The sequence below is a fragment of the Parasteatoda tepidariorum genome, chromosome 9 (genome assembly GCF_982258835.1).
Source record: "Parasteatoda tepidariorum strain Cologne lab strain chromosome 9, Ptep-v5.0, whole genome shotgun sequence".
In the NCBI taxonomy this organism is placed as follows: Eukaryota; Metazoa; Arthropoda; class Arachnida; order Araneae; family Theridiidae; genus Parasteatoda; species Parasteatoda tepidariorum.
Window position 1 is genome coordinate 62,575,466 of NC_141763.1, and position 18,259 is coordinate 62,593,724.

Genomic DNA, 18,259 nt, shown 5'->3' on the forward strand with positions numbered 1-18,259 from the left:
TCCTTTTCCCAGTGGTAGTAAAAAGTAATTTAAATTGCAATTTTAGGCAGTAACATACGCTGCAGTTTGATAAACCTTACTAAAGTATAACATATATATATATATATACTTAAATTGTTTCAAAATAGTTGTGGTCAAAAAGATTATAAATGTAAGGAATGTATAGAAAGCATACATTTTACTACCACTTTAAATATAGAAATAAAATATTACGCCAAATGCGCAAAAGTTGGCATGTATGCTGTTATTGCAACTGAATTGGTCAAACGCGTAACAGAAATAGTCTTTTTTTTTTGTTTGGTTTGAGCAGTGCCATCTATTTATACTTTTTAAATTAGAAAGGAAATCTCGGATTTCCTCAGAAGGAATGCGTCAAACCTTACATTTCTTTCTAATTCCATTTTTTTCCCAATGGATTTTTTAATCTTTAATTATTTTTATTAACATCTCGTATAATAGCAGACTCAGATAAAGTAAGAAAGTATAGAAAAATAAAAATTAAACTTGAATCTCCTTTTTCTTTTACATTGTATATTGTTATGTAGTGTTCTGTTTACATTTAGAGTTATTCAGTCACTTTATTCTGTATGTCTGCAATCGTTACAGCGCCGTTATTCAACATTTATCGGTGGTGTATTATTCCCGACTCCAACATGTTGCTTAGTTTCAGTTTGTTGAGAGAAGAGCTCTTCAGCTTTAAATAATTTCAAGGTAAAAAGACCAGTAAATAGTATTCAGTATCACAAATGACAATGGGAAAATAACTCTTGATACTTTGTCAACTAAAATTGCACGTCGACGATGCACGCTGTGTCTGTACAGTGTAGAAGTAAGCTTTGGTCTTCCATTTGGCAAGTCCTAAAAATGTATAAAAATAATAAGTAAAATGCACTAATCGCCATTAAAACTGCTTTGGAGACATAATGTTTTCGTGTTATAACCAGGCATGCCAAATGCTGTGCCTTCTGAAATTTTTTTTATAAATTAGTAACGAAATTTAAAACTGTGCAATATTTTAATCACTTAAAACCTACAATGCTTGTAAATTAGTGCAACTGACACTTTTATTTTATTTAAAAAAAAAACATATATAAATTATATTTCATAATTTAAGAAGGTATATCAACTTATGCATGTTAAATTATTTTGAAAATTCTACTGTATTTATTGAGCAATACTTCTCTGATAAAATATATTTACCGCATTTTCTCCAAATATGTTATTTTATCATGTATCAAGGTATGATTTATCTATATTCATCAATTATACTTTTCATTTTTCAAAAATCAATTACTGTACATATTAAATCATGTTTTATCTTTATTTTTAATTTAAATCTACAATCAATATTTCTAGTGTTAAGTAAAAACGTCAATTTGTCATATTAAAGTTTTTCATTGTTTTATTATTTCACAAGCAAATAGCTCGGTTTTTTATTTCTACCACAATGTATTCGAATGAACTTCAATGTATGTCATAATTAAATATGTGCTAGTTAAAATATAGAAATTTAATTAGTATAAATTTATGTATAAATATGTGTATAAATTTATGTTAATATTTATTTATGTCAACTTATGCAGGGGTCTGTTTAGAGGAAATTTGGGTCCGTTAACGGACCCTTCACAAAATATCTTTTCATAAAAACGGACCATTCACAAAATATTTTAACTTAAAAACGGACCCTTCACAAAATGATTTTTCTTTTAATCGGACCCTTCACAAATTTGTTTATCTTCATTATTATTTTATTAATCGAATAAACCCTTTACTGGGCAGAAAACGAATTAAGTTTTGTCTTCGACCGACGATTCTTCCATTGTTCGTCCGAAATTAATATTATGCGTTCAGCAGTATAGGCTAAATACTAAATATTTGTATGTTGCATCTCTAATTTAGAAGCAGCAATTGTTGTTCATTTTTTAAAATTTAATTTTTTTAATTATAATTTTACACTGTTGAGCATAATCTTGTACGCCTTTACAATTTAAAAACTCCTTGAAAAAGTTTTTTTTTTTTTTTTTGCAATAACGGACCCTATTTGCACAAATTCATAAAAGCGGACCCTGCTTGAAAGAATGTGAGTAATTTTTTAACAATTTCACGAAAAACGGACCTTTCACAAAATGTCTGGACAGACCCCTGTTATGTATATATATATATATGTCAAATTATGTTTATATTTATATATGTGAACTTAGATTCGATGAATCAGATATTCAAATGTTATATTTACTCAAGCAAAGTGCTTGTTTTTCTGTTAGCTACCACATCAACTGCTAAATTCAAAATGTTATTACTATAAATTTTCTGTAAATTTCTAGATGTATGGGATAGGGGCCGCTAAGTGGCCCAGGTGCCCAATTTTTGTAAATAAAGTAAAGTAAGAAGGTGCAACACTGCGGCTCATTCTGAATAAATTTACTAATACAAACTAACAATGCTAAACACTAACTGTTTGTTAATAATTATAAATAAATAATAATAAATAGATAATATAAAATAAAATATTTTCTTAGACTAATGACTTCATTTGTTTGTTTACCTGTTACGCTATTACCTGTGTGCGTTATCCCTGTTTTGTGTTGTCCTTTCTATCATCTTTTTCCGCAATGTTATTTGACTACCTAACATTAAGTTTACTAACCCAAATAATTTTAACATCGATGGCCTTTGATTCAGTTTTTATTCATATCATTTAAGGAGGTGGCCTTTTTGGCCAGGTACTCTGGTGCACCAATTAATAGTTTCCGCAGTAAGATGGTGAAACACAGATATTTGCATACTAGCTAAATATTTGAAAATTATAAAAAATAAAAATTGTTGTTGTGTCTTATGACACACTTCCAATAATTTTGCAAACTCAAATATCATAAGGCTATTTTGCTTGTAAGCGTCCATCGATTTTTAGCAACCACTATCTTTCAAGCAACATAGAGATCAAATATAGGGGGTAACCACAGTTTGGTCAGGAAAGTAATATAAAGTTTGAACTCCTTAATGTTAATTTTACTTTTTGCGTATTTCACCATATACAGTCAAACCCCGCTATAGTTAACCTTCAAGGGACCGACATTTTTGTTCACTATAACCGGGAGTTCACTATATCCGTTACGCAGGCAATTTAACTAATGGTTTCCAAACTCCTCCGTTTTATTACTTATTATTCAAATAAATGACTGAAAAATTTTATGTAGTAGCAAAAAATTTATTATTTTTTATTGCTCTTCGTCTTTTAGAAATTAGTAATCTTTAGCTGATGAGAAATCCTCAACATCAGATATGGAAACACTTTCCGACTCTCAGATAGTTTTTTTTTCTGAATTTCTGTTATTCCACTTTTTAAATCGTTTTTCTGCCATCTAAATTTTTTTCATGCGCAGAAATTGTTAATTGCCTATTTTTCCATATGTTACAAACTGTAGATTTGGATAGTTTATATTCCCTGCAAATATCAGCTTCATTACATCCATTTTCAACTTTTTTGATTATGCCCATTTTATCATCAATGGAGAACGTTTTACGTTTACTGCTCGCCATAGTTAAATTTTAGACACTTGTTTGCCGTTTTTTTTTAAAACTTAAATGAGAGCAAAAAGGAGTTGAAATGAGGGCTTTATCTACACAGATTAGTGTCCAACCCTTTGACTTATAATGAATAATTACTCATTCCTTCTGCCAGAAAATGCATATTGATCACACTGCACCCTTACAGGTGCATCATCTGCCTGGGTTGAAAACATCTACTTGGTTTGTTTAGGGATGGGAAAGTGAGATAAAAGAAACAAACAAGAAAAAATGCTTATCGCTACATTCCCCTCTATAGATGGTTTTAAAAATCGGTATATGTATTTATTTTGAAGTAGAAATTTCAAAATTATTACAAAAATATGAAGAAAAAAATCAGTCGAAAACAGAAAAAAGTTCATTATATCCAACTTCCTCACTTTTTTGGTTCACTATATCCACAAAAAATAACATTATATGTGTATAGCAAGGCACGGGACCGAATATTTTGTTCACTATATCCGGGAGTTCACTATAAACCGTGTTCACTATAGCGGGGTTTGACTGTATTAGAAACTTTTTAAGCGAATGGAAAACGTTTGCACACAATTATAAAATTCGTTTTTAGAAAGATAATTCCTTGCCAAAAATAACTTATAGTAAATATTAATTATACTTTTAATTTATTTTATAACCGTCGTTGAACAGCCGACTCAATTTTGGGTTTTCGACTACTAAAAACACAAATGCTGGTTAGTTCCATCAGAAGTCTTCCATCAAAGCAAATTTGTCCAAACACTTGATCCACGATTGTGTTTAAAATAACAAGGTTACGTAGTTGAGCATAAGAAGTTCGTAAACCCAAAAAATTTGGGTCGGCTGTTCAACGACGGTTGTAGAATAAAATTACTGGGATTTTTAGTTATCGGTATGGCTTTGGCCCAGATCAGGGATGGGCAAACTACGGCCCGCGGGCCAACTGTGGCCCGCCGGAAGGTTTTATCCGGCCCGCGGATATAATTTTAATTTGCCGATCAGTGGCAATATACATAAACAATATACATCCATTTTCTTGTCAACTATTTAAAATTATTTCTGTTTTTCCTTTTTTAACAAAGTACTGATGACCTTTTTACTTTCTCTATTTTTGTTCTACAAAACATAAATTGATGGAAAGAGTTAGCACAGTCAGCTTCAATTGGTAAAATGTTGAAAGCAGAAGTTCTTCATAGAATAGTCTTAGATTGGCTCTAACTAGCGTTTGTCTTTCTCGAGGAATCTAATATAGGTAAATTGTACTTCACATTTGGCAGACTACGCATTTTAAGATCCAACGAGCGGACAATCTAACAATCATCTGAAGCAGTTGTTTCTAAATATGCCAAAGTTTTACAAATCATTACCAAAAGCTAGTTTCCAAAATTTAATATTTCATGCGCAGAAAATCAGCTCTATGTTTGCTTAATCTTATATATATGTGAACAAGAGTTTTCAACTTTGAACCTTAGAAAGAATCATTTCAGAAGTGGACTAACAGAAAAGCATTTAGCCTTGTTCCGTAAAATAGGCACATCTCGCTTCGAACCTTAATATAAGGAACTTTTAAAAACGAAATCGCAATTTCATTCATCTCACTAAATATTTAAATTAAAACTTGTATATCGCTTTTTTTTTAAATTTTGAAAGTTTTATTTATCCCACCAAACATTTTTTTTCTCGATTTTTGGCCCTCAACCAAAACAGTTTGCCCATCCCTGGCACAGATAATCGGTACTCTATTGTAAATTAACCCATCCTCGCTCACTAAGCGTTTGTGCAACACTTTGTAATAATGTAAATTGTACCTTTTTGATAAAACAGGTAGAAAATTAGCTAGTATGAGTATGTTTATAGTTTTAAAAATATTACAATATAAAACTGCTTTTATTATATTTTGGTGAGCGCCGATGTTTTATCAAGATAAATAAAATAATTAATTTACCAGTTTTCATTTTCAAAAATGTCCATGAAAAATAACGATAATTTTCAGTTTTCGAAAAATTTGAATAAAATTTTGCTAACTTTAATTTCATTTCTCTCTTAATTGGTTATTTTTTTTTTCTTCCTGCTAAGCAGAGCGCTAAGCATTCCTGCATTATGTAATTATCATGTAACCAGATTTAAAAACCTTGACTTGAAGACAAATCAACGGAATGTCCCGGAAAAATTTTTGATTTGAGGATATGGTATATGATTTCATATATTTACGAAAAATATTAATTTAAATATGCAACAAAGATTTTTTTAAATTGATAACTAATATCAGGTGCATAACCATCTTTATCAAACTTGATTTCATTACTGAGCAGTTTTGAAATATCGTACTATATTCTGTATTTGAAAAAATGTAAAATTAATGAGTACGTGATTATTATTTGTTTATTTTTTTCAAGACACGTATAGCGCTTTTAATCTTTTAGCTTGGGGCTTTTTTTTGCTTTTCTATTGTATTCCCTGTAAGAAATACTATCACGTTTAGAAAAAAAGATTTTTCAGAATTTTTTTTTTATACGTCACTGCAAATGAAAACATGTTTTCGGAGAAATTCGAGAAAATGTGAGTAATTGAGGATTAAAAATTATGAAACATTTTTGGTCCTCAAAGAATTTAAATTTCTTGAGGACAATCAATGAAATTAAGAGTACTATCTTCAATATATTGAGATACTTTATGTAAATATATAAATAAATGCCTACTTGCATCCTGGGCACGATCAGTATATTTGGCGTATTTCTGGCAAACAGAGAATGTGTCTGATTGCCATCTTCATCCAAATAGCCATCTAACCCTTCGCCAAGTAGGATATTGACCAAGGCGTACTCCATGAGTGAAGCAAACACAAAAACAGTGCACGAGGACATGAAGATATCAATGGCTTTGATGTAGGAGACGGGTGGCAATGATTTCTGAGACTGTGCGTGTTGTGTGGACAAGGTTAGGAGGGATGTTACACAGAGGGTTACTCTTGCAGGCACTGCTTCTGGTTTTATCCAGAAAGATATCCAGGACATGATGACAATTAGACATGTTGGAATGTAGGTGTGGAACATGTAATATCCAAGCCTTCTTTTGAGTGTGAAGACCACTTGAATACATGTGAAATTTCCTGTAAATATATTTAAAACTGACGTTCATTAAAAGAGAAATTTAATTATTTTTGCGAGATTATGAAAAATAAGAGTTTCTTGTTAAGAAACTTTTCCAGTTCTTTTTTTTCCCTTCAAAAACTAAAAAACGCGCAGCAAAATTATTCCATTCTTAGCTTTAATCGTGGAAAAACTATACATCTCTTACTACCATGATTGATAATACGAGAAAATATTCACTTAATTTATATTCAATAAACTAAAAGTCTTTTCACATCATTACAAGATAAGAAGAAGTTCACTGTTAATGGGTTAATTGTAATAGTTCGCACGGTTTTTAGAAAACAATTAAAATAAATTTTTTATATTTCATACAATAGAAAATTTGGGAGTGGAAATATTTATAACTTAAGTAAATTTTTAAAATTATTTATGGTAGTATTTTAGCGTAAAAATTAATTTTGAAGAGAGTATACAGGAACCGCAGCATCCTATCAAGAAATAGGAAAAAATTAGCTGTCTATGATTGAAGAAAACACAGTATATATGCTCCAGTTTTCACCCTGTTTTAAAAACTGCATACAGGTATTATATTCATAATATTATAGCCCTTTCTATTTTTTAATATGACTGCTTAAGGCGTTTTTGTTGTCACTACACAATGTTGCATTAACTCCCTACTTGGTAAGGAATTAAGTTAATTACAAATTGGTCATACTCTGGAAAAATTTCAAAAGTTATAGAAACGATTAACTATGCAAACTGTTTAAACTTAATCCTCCCGACCAAAAATATAAGTAAATTAGAGGATGTAAGAGTTAAAACTGACCACATGAGTTCCCAGAATTAAGATAAAACTAAAACCCTCTTTAAATTTTAAACATACTCAAGAAACACCTGTCAGAACTTTTTACATTTTTTTAGATTGTAGCCACCTTGTTGATTAATGAAATAACATGAGTTGGGATAAATTATTCAAAAACAAAAGGTAGAGCGGGATTAATCCTTAAAGCAGAGCACACGTTTTCTTTTATTTATTATTTGCCACAAGAAAAACTAGAATTTCAGTTAAGATTCTAATTAATCTGCATTTATTCAGTTTCTCGATAATTCTTTTAAAATTTAAGCAAAATATCATTTAAAATTCGATTTCTTTGTAGTTTTAAATTTACAAACACATATAAAAAAAGATATGATGAAGAAATACAATACTTTCACAAAAATGATTTACAATTTTAATTTATTACTTTACTTAAAATTTATAATTAAGATTTTTTTTAATGAAAAGTAATCAAAGTTCCGCAGGCTCTTGTACTAAGTAGATATTACAATTCCGAAATGGAAAGTGACAATGCAAATAAAAGTAAGAAAAAAAAGTCTAATTATTTCCGACAGAATTCCTTACTTTACCTTAATAAGATGTCAAGTTTATAAACCTAAATTAGAAAACAAAAAGACAAGGCATGCTCCAAGCATTTCACGTACATATTTCACGTACAATCACTTCGTTTAATTAACTTAAAACTAAAAACTTTTTTTGACAGTTTCAATGAAATCCGAATCCTTTGAATGGATTTAAGAAAAGAATCTAGTTTTGTTTCAGTTCATTCTAATTAATATTCATAAGAGTAATGTAAACAACTTACAAGAATAATAATTTTATTTTTGCTAGGAGAAAGAGTGGTTTGAAGAGAATATTTTGTTTAATTGAAGAGTTATGTCACATATTCTTTCACGAAAATACTTATCTAAATTAATTTATACTAAGTTTTAAGATGGCGTACGATAAAACTCAGAAAAAGACAATGACATTTAGAATAGGAAGTATATGCCAGGACTAACTAAAACTATTAAAAACGCACATGAATAGAAAAGCATAAAGTATGCTATAAAATCTTACGGTAAATCTGTAAAAGTTTGGCAGTGATGCATGTAATGAATTAATTAATTTTCACTATGTGTAAATAGTACATTGCAACTCAGCGAAAAGTTATGGCATTTAGAGTAATAAGTATAATGAAAGGATATAACAAAACTGAATGGAACTATTAAAAACGTATCTAATTAGAAAGAGCATCCATTTTGCTACAACTTTAATCATAAAATTTTACGTCAAATTTATTTAATTTGGGAGCCATGCATATAATGAATTAATTAATCTATACTAAGTTGTGACATAATATACGTTATAACTTATAGAAAGACAAAGAAAAATATCGGTACTCAATGGAATTGTTAGAAACCTATATAAATAAAAAAGCATAAGATTTGCTACAATTTTAAATCTTACGCTAAATCCATTAATTTGCCAGCTATTCATGAAATGAATTAAATTTTTTTAATAAATTAAATTTTTAGTCAATAATGTCGTTATTAAAATTATAAAATATTCAAAATTTTTCATTTCACAAACTTTTGAATGAAATTTATTTTTGAATTTTCGACCATTTTTGGTTGCACACATATTTTCTATTTTAACCGTTTTAGTTACATTAAGGAACTATGTGAGGCGAAATCAATATAAATTATTAATTAACAGGAAAGGTTTGATTCGCCCTTGGCTGATTTTTTTTGTTCTTGAAATTTCATGAAAGAATGTTCTTTTTCTAACTTGATTAAATTGAACACCGTGAAAACAGTAGTGTAATACTTATCAAAATTTGGTTTTAAAAAAAAACTCTAAAAATTGCGAGAATGATTACTGTTTTTTAAGTTAATATCGAAACAGTTTTCATACTCATAGGGTGTAGTCAAATAGGTGGTCAAGTACTTAAGTTTTTAAGAATCTGGCAAAAAAAACACAGCTACTTTCAGCGCAGACGATTGTTATCAAAAATTATCCGACCGAGCTAAAGGCCTTTAGACGATCCAATTTCTTGGGCAGAGATTGATTGATATTGATGGAAACTTGTTTTGCTTTGAGCCTGGATCGTGTAAACAATCATCCAAGAACTTGGTCCAACTTCTTGGACGATAGTAGAGCTCTACTTTCCATCCAAGTTTTTTCTCCCTTAACCAATCAGCGTCTGAGGTTTTGTGACGTCAACAAGCAGGCAGCAAATTATGTCATTTTGTTGTCTGTTTTCATATATTTTAGTCCGAATAAATTGATCTGTTGCGGTTTATTTGTGTTATTATGATTTTATTTGAATTTATTTAGTAATTTTAAACTTATGTAAGTATTATTTTATAATGTTGAATATGAACAATGCGCATGCGCAAGTTCTCCTTTCCACGAATCAGTGACATTCAAGAACTTGGATAATGTCAACGAATCATCCAATTTCTTGGACAGAGAAATCCGTCCAATTTCTCGGATTCAAGAAATTGGACCGTATAAACAGGCCTTAATTTGTACTCCCAATACATCAATCAATCCTCTTCAACGTATGGCTAATTTATCAAATTCTTCAACCAACAAATTATTTCTAGATAGTCTCATTGATTTCCATAACTTGTTCTATTATATATCGTATAAGTTGAAAAAAAAGCACAAAAATCTGGTTTTCTTGAACAGGAAAATTGTTAACATGAACTTGTGTCAATGTGACGGTTTTTAAATCTTCATAAATAACACCAAACAGTCAAAAATTGGCCTGCTGTCAAAAAATAATGAAAGTAGCTCATGAAAAGAGTCAACCCGACCCAATACAACCTTACTTAAAAAATTAATCAGAAAAATTCGTAACACTACCCAATAAAGGAAAAGACTTTACCTGTAGAATACACTTTAGTGCAATCTCCTAAAGATGTGTCAACTAAGTTGTGTTGTGGTAATTCGATATCGTCGTCTACTACTAGAGGCACCTCTGTTTCCCAATCAAATATTAGATCGTCTGTAGTATAAGATACTAGAAACAAAACAAAAATTTCAATTTGTTTAATTTTATTTTCCATTTAAATCAAATAGCAAAAAAAAAAAAAACATTTTTGAAATTTTCTAATCGATATATTTCTTTAATGTTGCACAATAAATTGAGTTGTATGTCATGGTCTTCGTTGCCAATACAAAATGTATTAAGGGAAGCAGACATTTCATGTTAATAGCCGACATTCTGTAATTGAAAAAAAAAACGGGTATAAGGAAAGTTTGTAATATTTGTGATAACATGACATTTATGTAAATTATACTCTAATAAATAAAACAACACCAGTATCTATACGAACAAAAAGAAATTACAGATTCCGTGTCTTTAAGATGTTTTTAAACTAAGGTAACATTTAGTTAATATGGTTTATTTAGCATATATTTTGATTTAACCAATTTTAAAAACAACTAAGATCGTGATAACATATTTAGCTATGAGTTTTAAAATAAATGTAATAGAAGACAAAGACATGTATACAAGTTTACTAAAAATTGCTTCTTCCACAGGAAACAACGTATTCTTAGTTATTTGAAAACTTTGATTTTTAAATCATGATAAGGTGTCAGTAAAGTTTATTCCAATTATAAATAATGTTAAGCTTACGACAATAATCGATTATCCTTTTGCAACAGACCGGGATTTGGCGAAATGGGTGATTATTTGGATTTGAAAAATAATATTCTGAATTTGAAAAAAAGAAAGTTTAAGGGGAAACGGTAGGGCATAAATCAATATTGCTAAAACTGACCTTTTATGATGTACCTTTTCTAAGAAACTAGTTATGATATAGCTTTGAAATTTTTTGGGGATATTGAAGATTATATCAGTTGTATGCTGTGACAATGTTTTAGCTAAAACTTTTAACTAAACTAATACTAAAGCTTTTTGAGTTAGGAAAGATTTTTGATGAAACTTTTTAGAAAATTAAAGGTTCTCAGTTCATAATTTTAAAAAACAAATTTCTGTCAAAGATATGTATTAACAGTTATCGCAGTGTAAACATGTATGTATATGTAAATATTCCGTGAAAAAAACTGAAGCAATATGTTGTTTAGATGCTGAGAAAAGGTACTTCGAAAAATATCAGTTTTAGCCTTATTGGTATATGTCTTACAGACTTCCCTTAACTTAAAGAACACCGAATATGTGAATCAATAAAACGAAATAATTGAGCAGTAATTTCACTCGTTGAGGAAATTTAAAACAATTCAAATAGGGAATGTTTCTTACCGCTCTTTATGCAGCTATTTATTTTTTTTCCAATAAATATTAAGTTAAAAACGCCAAAAGAGTCACTTTCCAAGAAATGACCATTCCTAATTAAATTATATTTGCCAACACGTAATGTCTTTCTCTTTTAATTGACATCTACTCGAGTTTATAAGATATAAAGACATTTTCTACAACAATAGTCAATATTTAAAGCAAAAAAGCAGAAAAATCACGAAAAAGAACTTAAACTTCCAACAAGTGTCGAAAAAAGTAAAATTTCGAAACGAAATTAGCGTATCTTCACAATTGAAAATTGTTCTTTCAGCTCGTCAAAGCTTAACTCCGTAGTTGTATTTCAGATGGCTAGAGATTGACCAAATACGGTATTCCTTCCCTACAAGTTTAACATTTAATAATTGTCGAATCTGAAATTTTAAATTACGTCGTACTTTCTGCATTTTTTTTCCTACACACCTTCGCAATTTTAAGTGCAGCAAGGCAAAATGTAACGAAAAGAGTGATAAAAATCGCAAAAATGAGCTAATAATTGCAATAATTTTCGAACAAATTGGAATGTCGAAAATTCTCTGTTCATAAATAAATATGGCTCTCACATACCAATTTTCAATTTTGAAGTTTTCCCGCGGCCTGTAGAGCGGTCCACATGGCTTTTTTTTGCTACAAGTTTTACAGTCAATAATTCTCGAACTAATAATCGAATGTTAAAGTTATTATTCCATTATACTCCCTGTACATTTTTCAACACATCTTTGTAGTTTCATAATTTTTGCGCAATAAAACAAAATGTAATATCAAGTTGAACACTCAAAACTACTAACTACTCAAAATGAAAAAAAAAAAACTTTTTTTTAAAAATTAAAATTAGAATAAATATTTCCAATAGCTTTCATTCGCATATTTTATCACTAGTATATAACAAGTTGGACAAAAGTATAGAATATTTTGAGCAAAGTTTAATAAACAATTCATAACTTTAAAGTACATGCTATTCGAATAAATAAAAATATTTATATTTTAATTCACATTTTTTCAATCTGCCACAATTTTCTCATTGAATAATTGTTTTGCATACCATAGTTCAAGACTTTGTTACTTACAAATATATACACACAAAATATGTTTAATTATTTAATAATATAAATTAAATTAAAAGTCTAATTAAATTAAATCTGTATTTATTTATAATTTCAGTAAATAAATGTATTTATATTGTATTACATATTTGTATTTCTTAATTGAGCAATAATTTTATTTAGCAATTTTTTATTTTGCTTATAATTGCAGCTAATGAAATTATTTATTTCAATCTGTTACAACATAAAAAAAATATGATGAATAATTTTAAGTTGAATGTTTGTTTAAATAAACTCATATTGCCGCGGCTAACTTTAAAAACTGAAATAAAATAAACACTAAGACAATAAAATAAACACTAAAAATAAACACGCCAAGAATCATCGAATTACTAGCATAATTGATTGGTTATAAATAATCATCATATTTGGCTCTAATAATTTGTACTGATTTCATAAATTAAAGATAAAAACCTAGCTTTTAGGTTCATTATCTCATTATAAATTAAGGAAATAATGAAAAATGAAAAGCTTCTTAAAGGAGAGTGAACTGGTCAACGAATCACGTTATAGGGTTGTTAATTTCCGCGTGTAATGCATCGGGAGCAGCCTACCTATACTATACATCTATGGTTGTAACCCATTGCATTTCACAAACAAGTCTTTTTTTAAAAAATTGCATTTTAATTATTTAATTTTTCAAAATTAGAGCGTTCATCTATATAAGTAAATTATTATTATAAATATATTTCTGTCGATTTGAAATCTTTCGGGTTTTTTTACATTAAAGGTGACTGCTTATATTAGGAAATAGCCACTTTGTTTAATCACAGACATCTTACTACTATTTTTTTTATCGGCAGTTTTCTCCAAGTAATTCTAACTAAGGGCTACTTGAATAATAAATTACTATTAGTGCAGAAATTTTGCAATAATTGTACATATTTGTTATACCAAACCAAGTAAATATTGTTTACCTTTCACTTAACTAAAAAGGAAATATATACTAAAATTTCAGATTCAAATATTAACATTTTTATTTTTAATGTATTGTAGTTGATAGAACTATTTTCTTTTCTAAATGAAATCTAATGATAAAACAGTTGTGCTACCACTTTATTCTCTCAACAGAAAAAAAACTTCCTTTTGTAAAAACATAAAACTAATACAATATATTAAAGCTTAAGGGGTGCTCCCTGACGGGGCATCCGGGAGCAATTATAAGATATAAAGAAGTTGATACAAGTATATCCTACTTGAAACAATAAATTTCATTTAATAAAATATTCGGTATGTGTATTTCATTATTTCTTTCACTATTCAAAAGCATAAATTCTGTTTTTTAACACTAGTAGATAACGCTTATTAATACAAATAACATCATCTTCATATATTTTCATCTCTAACAAAATACCGATAGTCAGAAGAAAAAAAATTTATCAGCCATTCTTTTCAAAATGATTAATTTTACCATATTTAAATAAAAACCAATTACCATACATAATAAAGAAAAGTAATAAATTAAATGGATTTTTTTTCGAATAGATATTTTTATTTATTCGAACAATTAATTCTTAATTTTAATAAGAATCGTGACACTTACTCTAAATACCAAAAAATATTTTGTATTAAACCTTTAAATTTGTTAAGTGTCTCCTTCACATTCGTTTGTAACTTGAAGCATATCGTTAAGCGTCACCGATTTCGACAATCCATTGATTGGTTGAAATTTGAAATTGTTAGCTCTTACGGCAGATATCGGTCGAGCATTAACGCCAGAAGTACTTTTATCGAGCTTATGCATGCGATATTGCATTTGAAAATGATCATTAAATGTATGCATAATATTACAAATGCAAAGAGTGAATGACGAGGAATATCTCCAGTACTACTGATTTCGTAATTCAGATTTTATAATTCATTAGAGAAAGCTGACTCATTACATTCCTAAATAATATTTCAGCCTTGAGTTTCAAGCTTTTAGGAAATTTTGCGAACAATGTTATTATTAGAACATTATTTCCCTTTATTTTGAAATCTCTGACAGCATATATCTGTAAAATATGTGTAAGGCTAAACAAAGAGTCATCATTTGCATAAATTATTCTTATTTAATATATAAGGAATGACGAAAAGTTTTGACACGTTTACTTGTTTTTCCTTTAAGAAAATTGCAGCTTACTTACATTTAATTTAAAAGAATATTTTATTTCAATTGAACTTGTTAGCACCCAGCACCATTTTTTTGACAAATATTAATTATATTATTAATATTTATTATATTATTAATATAATTAAAGAAATATTAATATTTAAAAAAGCAAAAAAACTGATGGATCAAATATTCTATTACTAACTTCATAAAATACGGCAGTTTTTTTCACTATAGTATATTTGGAATATAAAGCTTTTGATTTAGACCTAAAAATATGAAGTGCAAATTTTAAATTTTATATTAAGTAATATATGTGTCAGCTAACGTAAGAAATACCGATGCTTATGTATTACTCTTATTGAAGTACAATATTGAAGTCCCATTATTGAAGTACAATAAATTGGGCGTTATTGGGTTAATTTAGAAAAAATCACATTGCTCTAACACACTATCAAAATATAAATTTATTAACGATGTTATTATTAAAACATTATTGCCTTTTATTTTAAAATCTCTGACAGTATATATCTGTAGAATATGTGTAAGGCTAAACAAAGAGTCATGATTTGCATAAATTGTTCTAATTTAATATTTAAGGAATGACAAAAAGATTTTTAACATGTTTACGTGTTTTTCCTTTAAGAAAATTGCAGCTTACTTACATTTAATTTAAAAGAATGTTTTATTTCAATTGAATTTGTTAGCACCCAGCACCATTTTTTTTGGAGAAATATTCTTTCGTTAAAAAGCATAAAAAAACTGATGGATTAAAGAAATATATGTGGCAGCTAACGTAAGAAATACCGATGTTTATGTATTACTCTTATTGAAGTACAATATTGAAGTCCCATTATTGAAGTACAATAAGTTGGGCGTTATTGGGTTAATTTAGAAAAAACCACATTGCACTAACATACTATCAAAATATAAATTTTAAAAAGCTTAATCTGTTAGCCACCAGCATTTCCAATTTTGTCAGCATGTCCTCCTTTGTTTATTAAAAGTTGAATGAATGAAAGTTCATTGTTATAAAGTTTATTTGGGATTATGTATTGAAAACAATCGCGGAGATATAGATACCACAAACTAAATGCGAATTATTCTAGCTTGGCGTAATTACTACCACGCGGTCATGTCCACCGTGGAAATCAAGTGGTATTTAAATCATTTACTGACACTTTTTTCCTGGGGTGTTTTTCATATAAAAACAACTTTTTGTTTCCGACTTTTAATGTATTTAGTGCAGATAAAATTAAATATGGATCCTTACATTGTTCCAAGCTCTTCATATATGAAGATAAGCGCTATGCAAAAGACGTAATTAGGTTGTTTATGAACGGCTCAATGTTCTGAGGATTTTCGGGATGCAGAAAATCCTCAGCGGCCATGTCGTACATGTAAAAGATCCCCTAGAGTGCCTTATTCGCTCTTGGCATTTCCGGCAAAATTAAATTCCTAGTGCACTTTAGCATCCAAATAAGAGTCTCTGTGCTGCCATCTAGTGTGGCAGAAACTGGAAGTCCAAATTAACATGGCCAACGGTATCTCATCCATTGTGGGGGTTCTGAAAGAGTGGATACTATTTCTGGAGAACGCACTAGGTCTGCGGATCGGGAAGACTGATTGTGCAGCTCTTAGGAAATTAAAAAAAATGTTCTGAAAAAAAACGCGATTTTTAAACACTAAATCAACTACTTACAACTTTCTATCTTCATTGAACAAACTTGTGTGTCATGTGGATAAGCTTCGAATTTCATGGAGCAAGATAACAGCAGCGTTAATCTGAAAATAAATCGAAATTCGGAGTAACTGTGGAAACTTTTCATTAAAAATATGAATAACCTGTAAATTTTTTTTAGTATGAGTTATTAATATGTATGCGTAATTCATGCTGAGATAATTCGATATACTATCAATGCATGGTAGTTGAAAACATAAAAATATGTATCCAAATTTTGCAGAAAATCTCCAAATCCTAATATTAGAGAAGCAGTGGCTAAGTAGATAGAACGGTCTCCTCCTACTAATTAGGCAATTCAGGTTCGAATCTTAGCGATGGCTGGCCGATATGAATTCAGCTACAGGCTTTAAATCAACTGCAGTGCTGACGTAGTAGTACAGACTTAGTAGTACATGGATCATCGATTAGAATCATCTTTCTGTCGAGCTAATCGTGGTATCTAATCTATGTCGATCTAGAAGTTTAATTTTTTTCTGGGTTGGGCTCAAAATTACGAGGCTATAGAGTTAAACGATTGATAGTCATAAACACAATCGAAAAAAAAATTAGTTCAAAACCGGTAATAAAATAATACAAAATATACTGCGAAAGATAGACTGATTTAAAAATTAAGAATATCTGTAATAAAGAACGATAGAGGAAAGAAATAAACGGTATATATAATGTGAAAACTGTAAGAAGTTTACGCTGAAATTTTGGAATCAAATTACAAAAGTTGCCAACAAATAGCGCTGTACACTGTACAGAATTTTAAAAAAAAAAATACAATTGCCATATAAGACTATCAATCTATTAATTAATTTTTTACATGTTGTTTAATAGAATGTACGGCTCAATCCTCTCAATCCTGTATGACAAACTCCTTTTGTGTTTTAACGTTAGAATTAAATGCTCTGGCTATAGATGGTTTGAAGCGCCATCTCTCGGCAACCCTTGTAACTAAATTCTAAAATTTTTGTTTATAGCTTTTACAGCTTTCACAATAAACATACAGCTGTTTTCATTAATTTATTGCCTTTTGTTTTCGAGATTTTCAATTTTGAAATCAACCAGTCCTTCGCTGGAAATTTTATTCAGATTGCACTTTCTATCAAATCGGTTCATCGTACAAATCCTCCGCTCAACTGTGGACACCCTGTAATATCTACTATTAATTTAAAGGAAAGGTATGCCTCAGGCTAATTAAAAAATCAAACTTTTTGCAATTGCCGACGACAGTGTGCAAACAAGTTTAAAAAGTCTGTATCACTTTCTATTCAGTTCAATATTTTTCAGGATTATTATAATTAATTCATAAAACTTTAGGTTAATTAAAAAATTTATAATTTAGTCGGCACATTACAATCCTTAATACCGTTACCCTTGTATTGTGCCGATGCTTTAAATATAGAAGTATAAGTAATCAGCCGTTTCAACTAATTCAGCAATGAATGATCAATTTTCTATGTAGCCTAAAAGTATCTGCATTCATAGCAAAAGAGCTGAAATAAATTAGGTTAACTGAGCAACGAATGATGTAATTTTTTATTTGCTAAAAAGTAGTATTTGAGCTTATT

The 18,259-nt window shown here is 29.2% G+C and overlaps 1 protein-coding gene across 1 annotated transcript in view; it reads right to left on the reverse strand.

The window, feature by feature from the left end:
* Window positions 1–416: 416 nt before the first annotated feature.
* The window catches only part of LOC107440721 (glycine receptor subunit alpha-2), a 103,426-nt gene continuing 85,583 nt past the window's right edge, over window positions 417–18,259 (reverse strand). The window contains exons 6-9 of the mRNA XM_043047056.3: window positions 16,662–16,744; window positions 10,349–10,483; window positions 6,243–6,652; window positions 417–858 (exon numbers count right to left, since the gene is read on the reverse strand). Coding sequence (XP_042902990.1) covers window positions 697–858; window positions 6,243–6,652; window positions 10,349–10,483; window positions 16,662–16,744 — 790 coding nt within the window. The 3' untranslated portion in view covers window positions 417–696. The remainder of the gene's footprint in view (window positions 859–6,242; window positions 6,653–10,348; window positions 10,484–16,661; window positions 16,745–18,259) is intronic.